The sequence below is a fragment of the Lagenorhynchus albirostris genome, chromosome 17 (genome assembly GCF_949774975.1).
Source record: "Lagenorhynchus albirostris chromosome 17, mLagAlb1.1, whole genome shotgun sequence".
NCBI lineage: Eukaryota > Metazoa > Chordata > Mammalia > Artiodactyla > Delphinidae > Lagenorhynchus > Lagenorhynchus albirostris.
The window spans coordinates 17123373-17141223 of record NC_083111.1 but is presented as its reverse complement, the minus strand read 5'-3'; the positions used below and the strand labels follow the sequence as shown (position 1 = coordinate 17141223).

Below are 17851 nucleotides of genomic sequence, written 5' to 3'. Positions count from 1 at the left end.
TGTTTGTTAATTTTGTATCCCTCAGCTTTCCTGAATTCCTTTATTAGTTCTAACATTTTTTTGTGGAGTCTAGAGTTTTTGATATATATAAGATTATGCCATTTGAAAACAGGGACAGTTTTACTTTTTTCTTTCCAATCTAGATGCCTTTTCTTTCTAATTGCTCTGGCTAGGACTGCCAATACTATGTTGAATGGAAGTTGTAAGAGTGGGCATCCTTGCCTTGCTCCTGATCTTAGAGGAATGCTTTCAATTTTTACCTTTGATTATGTTAGCTATGGGCTTTTCATATACAGCCTTTTTTATGTTGAGGTAATTTCTCTCAGTTCCTAGTTTGTTGAAAGTTTTTAGTATGAAAGTGTGTTGAATTTTATCAAAAGCTTTTTCTGTATCTATTGAGATGAGCATGTGATTTTTAATCTTTCATTCTGTAATGTGGTGTATCATATTAACTAATTTTTGTATGTTGAACCATCCTTGCATCCCAGAGATAAATCTCACTTGGTCATGGTGCATAATGGTAATAATTTTGAGAGAATCCTAAGCATTACATTGTCATGTACATGATAATTTGCTGTTGAACCTTAGATTTTTTTATATTGCCAAATATCTGTAACCTCAAATTTGAAAGAATTCATTAAAATATAAAATATTTAAAAGAAAAAAGTCTTACAACTTATTTTAGCCATGTTCTTAAAGGCCTCTTGCTTTAAAATCCCAAGAATATGTATTTACGTGTTATAAGTAAACTTTTCATTTAAATCTATGTTAGTATTTAATTTGTATGATGGAAAACAATTTCTTTTTTTGTATTTTGTGTCCTGAATCCGGTGCAGCATCTTACTTTCATCAGCACTGTTGAAAAAAGAAGAAAAAATGCCAATGCTGCCTCCTGAAATCAAATTTGAACCTTCTAATGTCACCAGAAATTCCCTTGACAGTTGTTTTCTTTTTGAGAGAAGTTGGAGGAAAGCAGTTTTAGAAACACAAAAGATGAGGAAAGGTAACTTCATTTTATTCTTATTTTACTTACAAAAATATAGAAGTAGTACCTTGAATTTACATGTACTTTTTTAATCAGTCAAGAGACATTAAATAATTTTTGTAACATTTAGGTAAGAAGGATAATACCATAGGCTTATGGAAAAGAAAAATGGAAGCAGATAAGGAATAATTTACTTAAGGTCATTCTATAACTCATGATAAAAAACAAATTCTAAAGAACTACTCTTGATCTCAGTGTAGTGCTACCTCTGTTGGATCATACTTCTTTTTGTAAGTCATGTTTGTTTTAAAATACCTCAAGTTGGTATTTATATTTTAAGAAACTCAAATCTTTAACAGCACCTTTTTGTATTAATAATTCTAACCCAAACTTTATTTTTTGAGTGAGCTATGTGGAAAGTATCTTATATCTTATAGTTGCTCAATAAAGACTAATTTCAGAACTTTTGACTTGTATATGAGTGTAATAACTTTCCCCCTTAATTTCAAATTATAATTGTATTTTTTGTTTATACTGAATTTTGCCTTTGGCTTTATTAATGGAGATAGAATTCTTGAAAACAGCAAAATTCAAACTCCCCAGCCATTTCATCACTCCTGGTTTTGACTGTGTGTTACTGTATTTTTTCGTCGTTTTTACTAGATTCCTATTAAAGATACACCAGTTTATCTGTTCTCCTACCTCCAAATCTAATTACTGAAAAGAAACTCTACATGATTTTGATCAAGAGAAACTATTTTTTCCAAAAAAGAATAATCAAAGGTTGAAAAATAGCATTTTGAGCATTTAATATTACTCTAGTCCCATTAAATGCTATTTCTATTGCTATGCTAGATTTACTTAGTAGAGAAAGCTTAGAAAACAATTCTCTATGTTTAAAAATCATCCAAACCTTTAATCTCTTAATCTTCTTTTTCCATTTACTGTCTTCATTTTGAATTTTTTTTTAAAGAAAGAAAAATTTGAACAACGTCTTATACCAGTGATACCTGAGGTCAGTAGAAGATGCCCTCCTGATGCTTCAGATGTTGCTGTTTATAGATTTGATGGGGGACTTTGCAGAGTGAAAGTTAAAATCAATGCCTGAAATGGAATTCTTTTCTCTCTCACTGCTAGCTCCGATAATCATGTATTTGTACCTCTTGATTTCTACACAAAAGCAGGAAGGTGAAAGGATTTAAAGTAGCAGATATTACAAGATTCTTGAAAGTGCCTTTAATCTGTCTTTCAATGTGAATGTATCTAATGTTCTGGGAATTCTGATTAAATAAAATAATGAAGGACAGTGATGACTATGGGAGATCTGTGAAGCTGCCCTTCTTCCTTTTTCTAATAGTTCTTAGCGCCTTAGTCAGCCTTGCCTACAGTCCCTATCCTTGGAATTGAAAGGTATTCTCTTGGGAAAGATGCTAGCTCAATTACAGTAGCTTAATTTTATTTTCTTAATGACTGATTTGGTATATTTATTATACATTTTAGTATATAGTAAAAAAAATTATATACATTTAATTAAGAAGTAATACAGATGGTTATTATACTATTTTTAATTAGAATACACCACAGCATTTGGTCTAGAAGAATTCAAAGAATGTGTCAAAATGCCATATTTACCAGGATTGCAAAATTGCCAAAAAAGTGTAAGTTCCACTCCACTGGAGGTTCATAAAAGACTCCTGCATGCTGATACCGAGATGCCTCCTGTCAGGTAGGTCATTTCTTTTCGATTCTCTTTTGTTGAATATTTATTTATAGTAACACTGCTGAATGTAGAGGTTTTTCTGGCTAGTGAATCTAATTCTTTCTTGCCTACTATTTTTTGCATAAAGGATTTCATTTTAAAAAATCTCAATTAGCAATTTTATTCAGTTTGACCAGTAGGTACTTTTTTCTGTTTTCAAGTGACATTACCAGAAGGAATTTAAGGACTTACTTAAAAAAATCTTTATTTCTTTAGCATAGATTGCTCATGAGAATATTGGAATTTTTAGCAATATAAATAAATGAACTCTTTGCAATATTAACAGGTTTCTGTACCCTGAATAGAGAACCTTGTGTTTCATTTCTAGTTTGACTGAAGTGGTGTGAGGGGAGATCCTGAATGAGATGTCAGCCTAATGAAGACCTTGCATTGCTATCAGATGAAATGAGTTTGTCAGCCAGAAAAGTCCCACTGACTTTGAATACTGGCATTTAAACACATTATGATAAACACCTTTCCTACTTTAAATCAGGTTGCCTGACATAGCATTAAAAGAAAACTTCTTTCTCCAAAGGGACCTGTAAGTTAGTAAGACAGTCTCATATCCTATTTGGTTTCTGCTTTGATTTATTTATTTATTCATCAAGTATTTATTGAATGCCTAGTACTAATTCATTTTTCCAGCCTAAAAAAAGATGAAGCATTTATAGCAGTCTGAGTTGTAGCTCTCTTTAGGGGAGAATGTATATTTTCATATTATCGCCTGCCATAGTGTGCTTTGAAGTCATCTAGTTATGCATAGCACACAAATATTGGAATTTCAGAATATATTTCTTGAGTTATCCAGTAGTATTACTGGTCTCGTTAATTACTCTGGAAACAAATTTTGGTAATATAAATAAAGAATTAGAATATACTGAAAATGAAAAGTTGTGGATAGTTTATATCTAAATTATGAAAATAAGAACTTTGTAGAAAATTTGGGGAAAAAATAAAAATAATTATTTGATAATTTATCCATCCTAACATATCCATTTTTATTGTTGGAGGTTCTCTTCTACCCTCCTTCATTTTGGATTTTTATTGGAGTTGTGATTTTAGTGTACTTACAATTTTTTATTCTGCCCTTTTTTACTTAATATTACACGTATGCATTTTTTTCATGTTATGACATAATCTTCAAACAGTCTTTACTGGCCACATTATATTTCATTGTTAGAGCCATAGTTTATTTAATTTCCCTATTGTTGGACTTTCAAGTTGCTTTGACATTTTTTTGATTTTGCAAATAACACCATAATGAACAATAACATACATAAAGCTTTTCCCATCATTTTTTTTTTTTTTTTTTTTGGCGGTACGCGGGCCTCTCACTGTTGTGGTCTCTCCCGTTGTGGAGCACAGGCTCTGGACGCGCAGACCCAGCGGCCATGGCTCACGGGCCCAGCCGCTCCGCGGCATGTGGGATCTTCCCGGACCGGGGCACGAACCCGTGTCCCCTAAATCGGCAGGCGGACTCTCAACCACTGCGCCACCAGGGAAGCCCCCCCCCCATCATTTTTAATATCATTCGAGGACAGATTGTCAAGCTATAAAAATATAAAAAGCAAAATTACTCTTTCTGAAGTGAGGTTATGGTGAAATAAGGCAGAATCAGAGATGGCAGAAGAGAGATTGTGAGTTGCTAGTGGAGTAGATGGTAGCAGTTAAAGAGGAGGGATGGCAGGGATGTAGAAAGAGGAGACACCATTGGAAACATGAATATGAAACCTACTTAAGGGCAGTGAGTTTCCACTGTTACCGAGACACTTGTATCCCTGACACTTAGCTCACTCTTGACCTCTGGGCAAACGTATGTAGGGCTGCCTATGGCCGTGGACTTGTCTCAGTACAGACCAGTCTTTCAATGCATATGATCATCTTAAAGAAACTGGAAACCCAGAAAGCACCAACAATTAACCCATTGGGCCTCTAGATTTTAAGTCTTCAATTTGCTTCCTTTTTCATCCGATTTCAGTTCATTATTTTTTTCATTTGCAATTTGGCTGTTTGTGAAATGATCCCTTAATATTTTATGTTGACTTGAGTGTGAATTTACTTAATTTAATGAATAATAATTTGACTATATTATATTCGTGTTATGACAAGTGTTCTTCAGACACAAAGTGGAAGAGTGGTGGCTGAGTGTCACACTGTTTATGAACTGCTTGGCGAACGTAAATGTTGGTTCTTTTCCCTCTGTCTTTATTTTAGCCATTCTACTGAGAACATGTCGGGTTGCCTACAAGTATTTTATTCTCTGCATATTGAACAACGCCTTGTGAAAGAACAGTCTTGGCAAAGCAGGGAAGTACTAATTTTTGTCTGTCTTGTATATAACCCTGTATCCTTTTTTTAAAAAAAATCTCCATATGTGGATATTTGATTTAAAAACTCTGATAAAAGTTTAATGTGTTTTTAAATTTCTTAAATGATAAAATTTTTCAGTGAATCTCAAGGCATACTTTGGTAATATAACTGAAAATAGTCTTCGAGGTGAAGTGCATTTAAAAATTACAGCTATCCTGCGGTATGACAAACTGCCTCTAGCTGGCAGGCTAGCAGACCTGAAACGATGATTTGTGAGTTTAATTCCCTTAAATTAATATTATGAAACTGAAGCAATATGACCTCTCAACTCACCAGTGTTATCTTTAAAAGTTCCATGCAGCCAATACACAAAGATATTTGTTCTGATATTGGACACTGTTTTTAAAAAATGGATGTTCTATGTTTTTTGAAGGACATAAAGCCCTTCACGCTAAGGAGATGAATCATAGAATTTCAGTTATCAGTCAGTAGGTGGAAAAGAATCTGAGGAGTGTCCGTAGGGACCACTAAAACCTTATCACATAACAATCATTAAGGCTGGTCTTGAGTTCCAAACCTCAGTGTGAATACTAGGTCGGCTCATCTTGACTGTACCCATATTTGACAACTAGGAAGTGTGATGTTGCCATGGTAATAAGTTGCTAGGATACCTCCAAGCAGCCGTGTAAGCTGACTTCATTAAACTGTATCACATGGATTGAGAACTAATATATGTTTTGATTGAATAGAGAACAAAAAAAAAAGTTATAGCTGACTTCTAAAGTTTAATGAAGTTACAAGAAATTTGGAATTCTCATGGGTTATATCGCCCACAGCAGATTCAATCGTGACATATTTCCTCTAATAACCTACTCATTATCTATATCTATTCCAATAGGAACAAAAGTTAATTATGACAAAACTCAGATTGTGGTAATTAATAGGTAAAAAGAGCACAAATAACTGATAATTGGTATCTGGCATATCTAGATACCCTGTTCATCTAATCTTGAGTCCCTTCCTCTAGCATTTCCTGAATCATGATTAGTGATAAGATAAAGGTGGGAAAAGTCAGACCTAACACTCAGCCACTGGTATAATTTATTAACAAAAATCGAGATACTGAGTTGGTTCATATCTGCTTCTGATTGGATTATTTGTGATAGAAGGAGTTTCCTTGATAGAAGGAGTTTCCTTTCTTTAACGTTTATTTAATTTTCATATGATGTCCTTCAACAAGTGAATTTCACTGAAAGCAAGCTTCTTATCTCTTACTGTATTTAAAAAAATTAATGTACCCTGGATTTATGTAAGAGTGAATTTATGATAATATATAATTTTAGGTTAAAGAAGACTAAGCCAGCATGTACTGTGGCACTACTTCAGGAGAAATCAAAAGATAGGCTGGGTCATCTTTTTCTCCTACCCCATGTCTTATTAACTATTCCATACTTATCTTTTCTAAACTTCCTTTCTTTCCATTGACTTAATTGTCTTTGTTTTGTTCATGTTTCTTTTAAGCTTTGTTTATAAACTTAGTGGATGTTGTGTTCAATATATACATACCATTATTATCTCACGTTGGAGGATGGAGGGAACAAAAAGTGCCTACCGAACTGAGAAGGCATCTTGAGACCAAAAGCTGAGGCAGGCAGCTCCACATAATCAATGGATCAGCTTATTATATGGTAACTTACTCACAGGATGGGATTGAGCGGACAGCCATCTGGAAACGTGTAGTCACACTCCACACTGCCGAGGGGTCATTGAGACAACTTTATAGTTAACCTAGGGCATGGGGAGTGTGTGCTTGAAAACAGGAAGTGTATTCCTAAGTCAAGATTTATGAATGGGTAACTATTCTCATGGACGCCAGGAATATGTCAGGGAGGTCTTCATCATTGTTTGGAGGCTAACAGGGCATAGAGGTCACCTGGTCCTAATGATTATTAAGCAATATCTATTAACTACAAAGCCCTTAACAACAGAGAAGTGATTGACTGCACAGTACAGTCCCGGGTAAGGTCAGTGGGAGGACAGGAGAAACTGTGTGGACCCAAGATGGCATCAGTTATGCTAACAGGCATACCTCTCAGGACCGTGGGATAGGCCCTCATCATCTCTCATGTGGACCGTTGCATAACCTGCAAAATGGTCTTGCTTTAAGAGTTTCTGACCTTGGAAGTCCTTTAACACTACAACAAAAGCCTAAAACTTGGCCTCTAATCACATCACTCCCTTCTTCAAAAACAACTTGTTGGGCTTCCCTGGTGGCGTAGTGGTTGAGGGTCCGCCTGCCGATGCAGGGGATACGGCTTCGTGCCCCGGTCCGGGAAGATCCCACATGCCACAGAGCGGCTGGGCCCGTGAGCCATGGCCGCTGAGCCTGTGCGTCTGGAGCCTGTGCTCTGCGATGGGAGAGGCCACAACAGTGAGAGGCCCGCATACCGCAAAAAACAAAAACAAAAACAAAACAACTTGTTACCTACAGACTAAAGTATGAACTCCTTAGCTTAGCCTTGAACTCTTTACCGTCTTCCCCTAACTTTCCTTTCTAGCCTTATCTTCTAATTAATTTTTTCATGAACCTGTGTACCTATAACATCCAACTACAAAAACCTATCTATATGCCAACAGTTTGGGTTCCATAAAACTACTCCATGGTGACTAAGAGACTTTACAGCACCAAGGAGCATTTCCACCTATTCGGAGTATGAGTTTGTCCTTTGAAGCTTTAAAACCAGACATTCTCACTTCCACCTTTCTGATACATTTAATCAGAATTTTGTTTTTCAAAAACAGACACTGTTGAGTCAGTTAGTTACACTTTTAATGATGCCTACAAGATTTTGGAGAATTTCCTGGCAGCTCTGGTATCTACACTTACTGCCTCATTCCTTGCTTTGCGTGTTACAGATTCATGGGGCAACATACTAAAGGAACCATTTATGGCATATGACACAGTGCATATGTCTAGCATTTATGTTCTCCAATAAATTCTTAGCCATTTCCTGAAGTGATTTTACCCAAAGTCAGTGGTGAAGATTCTTGAGCTGTACAGTCAAACATTTTTCATTTTGTCATTATATTTTCTTGCCTTCTGTTGATTATTATCTAAATAGGATTTTTCAACAGTGACAATATTAACATTTTGGACTGGATAATTCTGCTGTGGGGGTCTGTCCTGTGCATTGTAGGATGTTTAACAGCATCCATGACCTTTACTCACTAGATGCCACTAGCACCTCCCAAGGTGTGGTAACCAAAAATGTCTCCAGATGTTGCCCAATGTCTTTGGGGTGGCAAAAATCACCCTCAACTGAGAAACGCTGTTTGAAGCATTACATCTCTAACATTATATGTTACCTGTTACTTGTCCTTCAGACTATCAAGTGTTTCATCCTTTACCTGTGCACAACAGTTATTTCCTTACCAGCATAACATGTTTTAAACCTTACTTATTTTTAATTTTTGTCATAATCATAGTTGTCTTCTTACAGTGCATTCATCACTTCCATGATTTTGCACTTATGGAGTAATGGAGTTGATAGAGCACCTCCAAACAAACAACAAAAATGAAAATTACTAAGTAAGATATTGAGATTGTCAGTGGCAGTCAGATTGATTTGTTAGCAGCTTTGTAAGTTTAGCCTGTGGAAGTTCATAAACTTCTTGGATATTTCCTTTATCTGAATTTCCATCAGCTATAAACAACTTCTGTAATCAACAGGTAACATGAAATAAAAATATAAATGTTAATTAGAACAAAAGACATTTGTTTTGCATCTTGGCCCAAATGAATATTTGCCTGCCTATTTTCCAGTAGGCCAACTTTATGGTTCTTCTGGGCTGGGTACTATGTCTTATTCACCTTTTTATCTCTGTAGTGCCTGTACCAATCCTACAACATATGGAGCCTTCAGTAAATATCAATACTTGTTGCTTTTCCTTCAGAGTCATATAAGAAGGCAGTTCATTCGTTCATTCATTCATTCACCAAACATGAATTTAGCATCTACTCTGTGCCATTCATTGTTCTAGTTCTTAGGCCTAGAGTACATCTCTCAACAAAACAAAGATCCCTGCCCTCGTGGAGCTTACATTCTAGTGAGAGAATACAGCCAACAAACATTAAATATAATAAACAAATCCATCACACAGTATATTAAAATACATACTATTTTTTTAACTTACTTTTAAAATTTTTATTTTATTTTATTTTTATTATTTCTGGTTGTGTTGGGTCTTCATTGCTGTGCGCAGGCTTTCTCCACTTGCGATGAGTGAGGGGCTACTCTTCGTTGCAGTGCACGGGCTTCTCATTGCAGTGGCTTCTCTTGTTGCAGAGCACGGGCTCTAGGTGCATGGGCTTCAGTAGTTGCAGAATGCAGGCTCAGTAGTTGTGGCTCGCGGGCTCTAGAGTGCAAGCTCAGTAATTGTGGCACATGGGCTTAGTTGCTCCACGGCATGTGGGATCTTCCTGGACCAGGGACCGAATCCATGTCCCCTGCATTGGCAGGCGGATCCTTAAACACTGTTCTACCAGGGAAGGCCCAATACATAGTATTTTAAAAGGTGGAAGTGCAGTAGAAACAACAACAAAAAATAGAAAAGGGTAAGGTAGATCAGGAGATCTGGGGAGAGAAGGATGATTTACAATTTTAAATAGGGTGGTTGGCAATAATATTTGGGCAAAGATTTGAAAGAGGTGAGGGAGTTAAACTCTGGGAAAATGTTATTCTCTTGGGGCCAGCAAAGGTCCCAAAGTGGGATGGTACCTGACCTGTTGGAAAAAAACATCAGGAGTCAAGTATGGCTAATCTCAGAGGGTGGAAGATGAGGTAAGAGAGGTAAGGGAGTATCTGACCTTGTGGGGCCCTGAAAGGGACTTTATATTTAACTTTGATTGAAATGAGGAGCGATTACATGATTTTAACAGAAGAATGATTTTAATGTGATCTGATTTAAAGTTTGAAAGGATCATGTGGTCACACCTTTCAAAAAAATGGCCCAGAGAACTTCCATCTCTGATTATGATGGAATAACTTATATCAGACCAACTTTACTACCAAGAATTCGCATAAGAGCTAATCATAAAAAATAATTTAGGGCTTCCCTGGTGGTGCAGTGGTTGAGAGTCCGCCTGCCGATGCAGGGGACGCGGGTTCGTGCCCTGGTCCGGGAGGATCCCACATGCCGCGGAGTGGCTGGGCCCGTGAGCCATGGCCGCTGAGCCTGTGCGTCCGGAGCCTGTGCTCCGCAGCGGGAGAGGCCACAACAGTGAGAGACCCGCGTACTGCAAAAAATAAATAAATAAATAAATAAAAATAATAATTTAAATATATTTTATGATATATAAAATAAGTATAAAAGTAATATATTACATATATATTAATATACAGTAAAAACATTTTTTAAAAAATATAAAATAATAAAAGTATTTAAAAAACAGTGTTTTAAGTTGTCAAGAGCAATCACTTCCAACTCAAAAGGCTGAGATTCTGAAGGAATAACTGCAGAGAACTGAGCCCAAATGTCTGTGAGCAAATTCCCCAACAGGTGTTTGCCTGTTTCTAAGTGACATGTATGCTGGGTAATATTTTAGGACATGAAACAGAAAATAGCTTCTTGGAGGCTAAAGGACTGAGCAGAGATTTCAGTAACTTAGCATTTGCCAGGGAGACAGAGGTGGGAGTTGAAGGGAGTTTAAGGCTTGCCAAGATGGAAAGCCCTTGGCAAAGACAAGCTTTCAGTTGAAACTGTTGAAGAGCTACACACTGTAATAACGGCATACAATAGACTAGCTTTTAAAAAAGGCTAAAACCCCATTTTTTTTGACATTTGGCATGCTATTTATTTCATCTTTAGCTCATCCTTTTACACTTTCTATTTATTGTGTTAAAACCCAGTTTTGACTGGATTAAAGTGATATGCCTACCAGAAGAAAATTAAATTTTCTTTGGAAAACTATAAGATAAACCAGAGCCTTACAGGTTTGTGTACACAGTCTCAAGCATTCAATCAAAACTTATCAGACATTAAAAGAAATATACCTTGGACTTCCCTGGTGGCGCAGTTGTTAAGAATCCATCTGCCAATGCGGGAGACACGGGTTCGAGCCCTGGTCTGGGAAGATCCCACATGCCGCAAAGCCACTAAGCCCATGTACCACAAATATTGAGCCTGCATGCCACAATTACTGAAGCCTGTGCACCTAGAGCCTGTGCTCCACAACAAGAGAAGCCACTGAAATGAGAAGGCTACACACCGCAATGAAGAGCAGCCACCACTCGCCACAACTAGAGAAAGCCCACATGCAGCAATGAAGACCCAATGCAGCCGTAAATAAGTAAATAAATAAATAAATTTTAAAAAGCACAACTTATCAGGCAAAGAATGACAAAAACCAAGAGAAGAAACAGACAATATCAGCAGACCTACAAAAGATCCAAATAGGCATTATTTGACAGGGATTTAAAAAACTATATTTAATATATTCAAGATAATAGAGAAAATGATGAAAAATTATATCAGAGAATTAGAATCTATAAAAAATAAATAGAAATTATTGAGCTGAAAAATACAATAATAGATTAGATTTAACAGATGATAGGGCATAGGCAACAAAAGCAAAATGAACAAGTAGGATATATCAAACCTACAGGCTTTTGCACAGCAAAAGGAAACAATTAACAAAATGAAAAGGCAGCATATGGAATGGGAGAAAATATTTGGAAACCATATATTTTATAAGGGGTTAATATCCAAAATATATAAGGAACTCCTACAACTCAATAGCAAAAAACCAAATAACCCAATTTAAAAGTGGGCAAAGGACCTAAGTAGACATTTTTCCAAAGAAGACATACAAATGGTAGTAGATACAGGAAAAGATGCATAACATCACTTGTCATCAGGGAAATGCAAATTAAAATGTAGAAAATAAAAGGAAGAAATAATAAAGAGCAGAAATCAATGAAGTAGAAAACAAATATTCAGTAGAGAAAATCAACAGAGCCAAAAGTTAGTTTTTTGAAAATGAATAAAATTGATAAATGTGTAGCAAGTCTGATGAGAGAGAGACAGAGAGAAAGAGACAGAGAGAGAGAGAAATTACCAATATTATATAAGAAAAGAGAAAACACAACTTAGAATTGACACAGAATTGACACTGGTGAATTCTTCCAACATTTAAAAAAAAAACCAAAAACTATGTTACGTGAATTATTCCAGAAAATAGGAAAAGAGGGAACACTTAAAGACCCATTTTATGAGGTCTCTAACCTTGATTCTAAAACCTAGCTTTGACGTTATAAGAAAGTAAAATTATAGACCAATTTTTCCTATAAAATAGAAGTAAAAATTCTAAACAAGACACTACCAATTCAAATTCAGCGATATATAAGAAGGATAATGCAACACAATCATATCAGATTTACCTAAGGCATGCGAGATTGATTTAACGTTAGAAAAGCAATCGGTGTCATTCATCTTATTAATAGAATAAAGGAGAAATCTCATATGTTCACTTTAATAATTGCAAAAGATATTTTAATGAAATTCTATATTCATGATTAAAAATATTTTTAGCAAACTATGAGAAGGGATCTTTCCTAATTTGATACAGATCATCTTTTTTTAAACTCCTACAGTAAACAGTATACTCTTAAACAATTAATGGGTCAAAGAAGAAATCACAAGGGAATTTAAAAAATATCTGGGGACAAATGAAAACAGAAATATAACCTACCTATAGATTGCAGCAAAAGCAGTGCTAAGAGGGAAATTTATGGTAAACACATAAAAAAAGGAAAAAGATTTTGAATGAACAACATAAACTTATACCTCAAGAAACTAGAAAAAGAAGAATAAACTAAGCCCAAACTTACAAGAAGGAAGGAAATAATAAGATTAGAGAAGAGATAAATGAAATAGAGAACAGAAAACAAATCAACAGAATGAAGATTTAGTTTTTAGAAAAGATCAGCAAAGTTGACAAATCCTTGGTTAGACTAAGAAAAAAAGCAGAGAAGACTCAAATAGCTAAAATTGAGAATGAAAGAAGAGACATTATAACTGATCACAGAAATAAAAAGGATTATAAGAGGCTACTGTGAACAATTATATGTCAACAAGTTGGGTAACCTAGAAAAAAATGGATAAATGTATAGAAATATACAACCTACCAAGATTAAATCATGAACAAATAAAAAACTGAACAGACCTATAACTAATGAGGAGATTGAAGCAGTTATCAAAAACATCCCAACAAAAAAAAGCCCAGAAATCTAGGGTAAGAGGATTATAATTTAAAGATGACCAGAAAGTTGCGCATTTGCTCATATCTTATTGGTTCATACTTATTAACAAAGCTCTACTTAGCTCTGAAGCAAGCTGAGAAATGTAATCTCTACCTGGATGACCTTGCGCTCAGTAAAATCCTGTTTTGGAAGGAGTAAAAAGTTTTGAAAAGATCATTAGTAGTCTGCCATAATTCTTTTTTTTTTTGCGGTACGCGGGCCTCTCACTGTTGTGGCCTCTCCCATTGCGGAGCACAGGCTCCGGACACGCAGGCTCAGCGGCCATGGCTCACGGGCCCAGCCGCTCCGCGGCATGTGGGATCCTCCCGGACCGGAGCACGAACCCGTGTCCCCTGCATCGGCAGGCGGACTCTCAACCACTGCGCCACCAGGGAAGCCCCATAATTCTTTTATAATTAAAATTTCTAACATTCTATTACAGATATTTGGAAATATAGTTAATTTTTGCAATTTGATCCACATTGCTAAAGTCCCTTATTATTTCTTGATATATATTATACATTTTATACTGTGTATACATACATATTATATATGATATATATAAATTTTTGAGTTCTCTACATAGATTATCATAATCATATGTGAATAATGTCAGTGTTATTCTTTCTTTCCAAATCCTATGCTTTTATTTTTCTGATTTTTCTAAGCTGGCTAGAACCACCAATACAATAGTGAAGAGAAATGAAAAGTCGGCATCTTTGACTTGTTTCTGATTTTAAAGGAAATGCTTTTAATATCTTCTCATAAAGAATGATGTTTGATGTATGTTTTGGGTAGATATCCTTTATCAAGGTAAAGAAGTTCCCTTTAACTTTAATTTGCTGAGAGTTTTGTTTTTTGTTTGTTTGTTTTGTTTTGTTTTTTTAAATATAAATGAAAGTTTAATTTTATCAAACATTTTTCTGAATGTGATTTTCTGTTTAATTTTTGAAAATAAATTTCTCATATTTTTAAAGATATTTATTTGGCTGTGCAGGGTCTTAGTTGCAGCATGCGGGATCTTTTTAGTTGTGGCATGGGAACTCTTAGCTGCAGCATGTGGGCTCTAGTTCCCTGACCAGGGATCGAATCCAGTCCCCCTGCATTGGAAGCGCAGAGTCTTAGCCACTGGACCACCAGGAAAGTCCCCTGTTTAATTTTCTAATGTGGACAATAACATTTGTAGATTTTGTAATGTTAAGCCACTCTTACATTCCTTGGATACCCCCATTGAAGGCATGATGTATTATCTTTTTTTGTGTACTGCCATATTTAATATGCTAATATTTTATTGGGTTTTAAAATCTATGTTGATGAGTGAGCTTACCACTAATTTTCCTTTCTGTCCTCTCCTTGTCTGGATTCAGTGTCAAGACTGTAATGGCCTCATGGAATGAACTGGGGAGTATTCTGCTTTTTCTATTCTCTGAAGGATATGACCTAAAATTGGAATGATCTCTCCCTTGAAAGTCTGATAGAGTTCATTTGTAAAATCATTTGGATCACTTGTTTTCTTTGGAGGAATCTTTTAATATTAATTCAGTTATTTTAATTTTAGGACTCTTAAGGCATTCTAATTCTCCTTCCATCAATTTTGGTAAGTTATATCTTCTAGAATGTTTTGCATTTTGTCTAAGTTTTCAAATTTATTGGCATAAAGTTTAGTCTTTGCTCTACCTATACTTCTCCTCATATTATTTATTTGGGCCTTCTGTCTTTTTTTAAATTAATCTACCTGGAAGTTTTCCTTTATTATTAGTCTTTTCAGTGAAGAACTCTTGTCTTTTTAAAAATCTTTCTAATTGTAAGTTTGTTTTCTACTTCATTGATTTCTCCTCTTTCCTGTATTGTCTTCCATGTTCTTTGGGTTATTCTTTTCCTAACATATATCTTATATCTAGCTTACTAATTTTCAGTCTTCTTTTCTAACACAGGAATTTTAGGGTATAAACCCCTCTACGTTCAACTTTTGTTGCATCACACAAGTTTTGTAATATTTTCTTTATCATTTAGTTACAAGTATTTTTAATGTTTATTACAATTTCTTTTTTTGATGGATGAATAATTTAGAATGTGTGTATACATTTCTAAATATTTGAGAATTTTAAGACTTATTATTAACAACTTCCAACTTAATTGTATTGGTCTGTATGATACCAATTCTTTAAAGTTTTTTGAGGTTTGCTTAATGCTTAGAATCTAGTTATTTTGTAGCCAGAGAGTCTAAGTGTCAAGTCCATCTTACTGCTAAGAACTGGAATCCTGATCGATTCTTCCCTTCTACTCTCTGTCTGAAATTCCCACTCTCATTACACACCCAAATAAAACAAAACAAACAAAAATACCAACCACATTGGAGAATTGAGGTCAATTTTTATTTTTGGCATGTGAAACTGAAGTTAAACAATAGTATTTTAAAGCAATATGGATCAGTGTATTATTTTCAAAGCCTTGTATGCTTCTAAATAAAAGTATTTATACATATTACATATTTAGGGCAATATTTGTGATTACATGGGAACTCCAAATTGATGCATCTGGGTTTAAATCCTGCCTCTAACAATGTCTAAACTCTTTTTTAAATCTGTAATCCAAGATAGTACTAGTTACCTACTTCATAGTATTGTTGTGTGGATGATATAGATGAAAAATACTTGAAATAGAGAGATCATTCAATAACTGTTATCTGTTATTATTGTTATTACTATCCTTCAAAATAGAAGCTTGATCAATGCTGTTTCAGTTAGTGAGTGACTTATTTTACTTTATAATTTTACTCTTTCACCTCAACGTTTATGAGAAATTGTTTTGTTTGGAGACAGTAACTTGATAAGCATGTAAGGTATGAAATGAGTTATTTATGGAGATCATGCCTTTTATTTTGGAACAAATTCCACAGCCATCCCATGTTTTAAAAAGCATACGACAGACTCAGTTTTATATCATTAAATATAAACATTAAGCATTTTTTAGTTAAATATTTTTTGAGATGACTTGCCATCCCAGTCACTTTAGAAAGTTAAGTAGCTTTCATTTCTACTTCAAAGAATGTGTTATATGAAGAGCTAGTGGTGTTTTTTTGTTTGGCTGTGCTTAATTTTTTTTTAACATCTTTATTGGGGTATGATTGCTTTGCAATGGTGTGTTAGTTTCTGCTTTATAACAAAGTGAATCAGTTATACATATACATATGTTCCCATATGTCTTCCCTCTTGTGTCTCCCTCCCTCCCGCCTGAGCTAGTGGTGTTTAATGGTGATTTGAGGAACAGATATTTGGTGTATACTCTTTTAGAGAATATCATTCATGTGTGCTTAATTTAATTGTAATAACAGTTTTGGGGTTTTTTCTTTACAGGTTCTGGCTTCAGCGATCCTCTCACTGGAGCACCATCTCAGTACTTACAGAGACTTTCTAAAATGGCCATTTTGGAGTATGATACCATTCGTCAAGAAACAACCAGAAAATTTAAAAAGAGCAAGAAACAAGAGCCTTGAGACTGCTACTTATCCTTTCGTGGGATGCTTTCTTCACTGACTTTTAAGGTTTGTCTTTTTCCTTTCTTTTCCTTTTTTCGATATATGCTATGATGTGCGGTGATTTACATACAATGGAAATGTAAATAGGAAACAAATATTTTCTGTTGTATACGGCATATATTGTATTTTGTTAATCTTACAGATGTTTAAGTTATTATTTATACAGTTTATATATGGGGACATAAGCCTAAGAAGAATTATATTCTATGAATTTTATGCACATTGGTTATATCTTTTGATTCAGTTTGATAAATGTTTTTTGAGTATCTGCACAATGATGTTTGCTAGGAGCTGCAGAAGATTCAAGAATGAGTTCTCACTGTTAGGGTTAGAGGCTCCCCATGAGAACCCCTTCTTTTCCCTGCTCGAGCTTGAAAGCAGTTGTGAGATAAGTATTCAAGCAGATGAAAATGAAAATATTAGTTTTGTTTGCTGATAAAACCTGGAAGGGAAATCCTGGTTTAGATGTGTGGCAACAGTGGGTTTCCTAACACTGAACTTCAGAATTGGGCAAATGTACACACTCAGGTATGGCTCACCTCAGGCTCACCTGCTGAATTGGGCCTTTGCTACCAAGCAGAACAAGGCATCTCTGCTGCGTAGACAGGCGGATCCCTGAAGGGAAAGTGGGTGGGAAGAGGGACTCGCTCAGTCTCTAGGGGAGGAGGAAGAAGGTCTAGGTCAAGAGGAAAAACCCCTCCTCAAGAAAGCCTGAGGTGTTTGTCAATGCAAGTCCCTGAAAAACAGGGAGAAATCAAGGATACCAATGGCCGATCCAGCAGAGAATGAGAAATGGGCCATAAGAGAACAACACAGTGTTAACAGAGGAACGAAAATGAGGCAGTAATGTCCAACAAGGAGGTAGAGAAAGCTTCATGAGGGATGCAGTGTTAGAAATGGGCCTTAAAGACATGAAAGATGGAGGGAGAAGGCATTTCTAGAAAGATGGAATAACATAG

At 35.4% G+C, this 17851-nt stretch overlaps 1 protein-coding gene across 1 annotated transcript; it reads left to right on the top strand.

Moving 5' to 3' along the window:
- The first annotated feature begins 876 nt into the window (after positions 1-876).
- On the top strand, positions 877-16850 carry C17H8orf89 (chromosome 17 C8orf89 homolog). Its single transcript, XM_060128576.1, has 4 exons — positions 877-1003; positions 2558-2711; positions 6398-6462; positions 16711-16850. The coding sequence occupies exons 1-4, from the start codon at positions 877-879 to the stop codon at positions 16848-16850; spliced, it is 486 nt and encodes a 161-aa protein (XP_059984559.1).
- Positions 16851-17851: the final 1001 nt, after the last annotated feature.

Excerpts from the sequence above, each read along its gene's own strand:
- C17H8orf89 (XM_060128576.1), top strand. The coding sequence starts at position 877 with ATGCCAATGCTGCCTCCTGAAATCAAATTTGAACCTTCTAATGTCACC. Across the intron at positions 1,004-2,557 it reads AACACAAAAGATGAGGAAAG|AATACACCACAGCATTTGGT; the intron begins GTAACTTCATTT and ends ATTTTTAATTAG. Across the intron at positions 6,463-16,710 it reads GAAATCAAAAGATAGGCTGG|GTTCTGGCTTCAGCGATCCT; the intron begins GTCATCTTTTTC and ends TTTTCTTTACAG.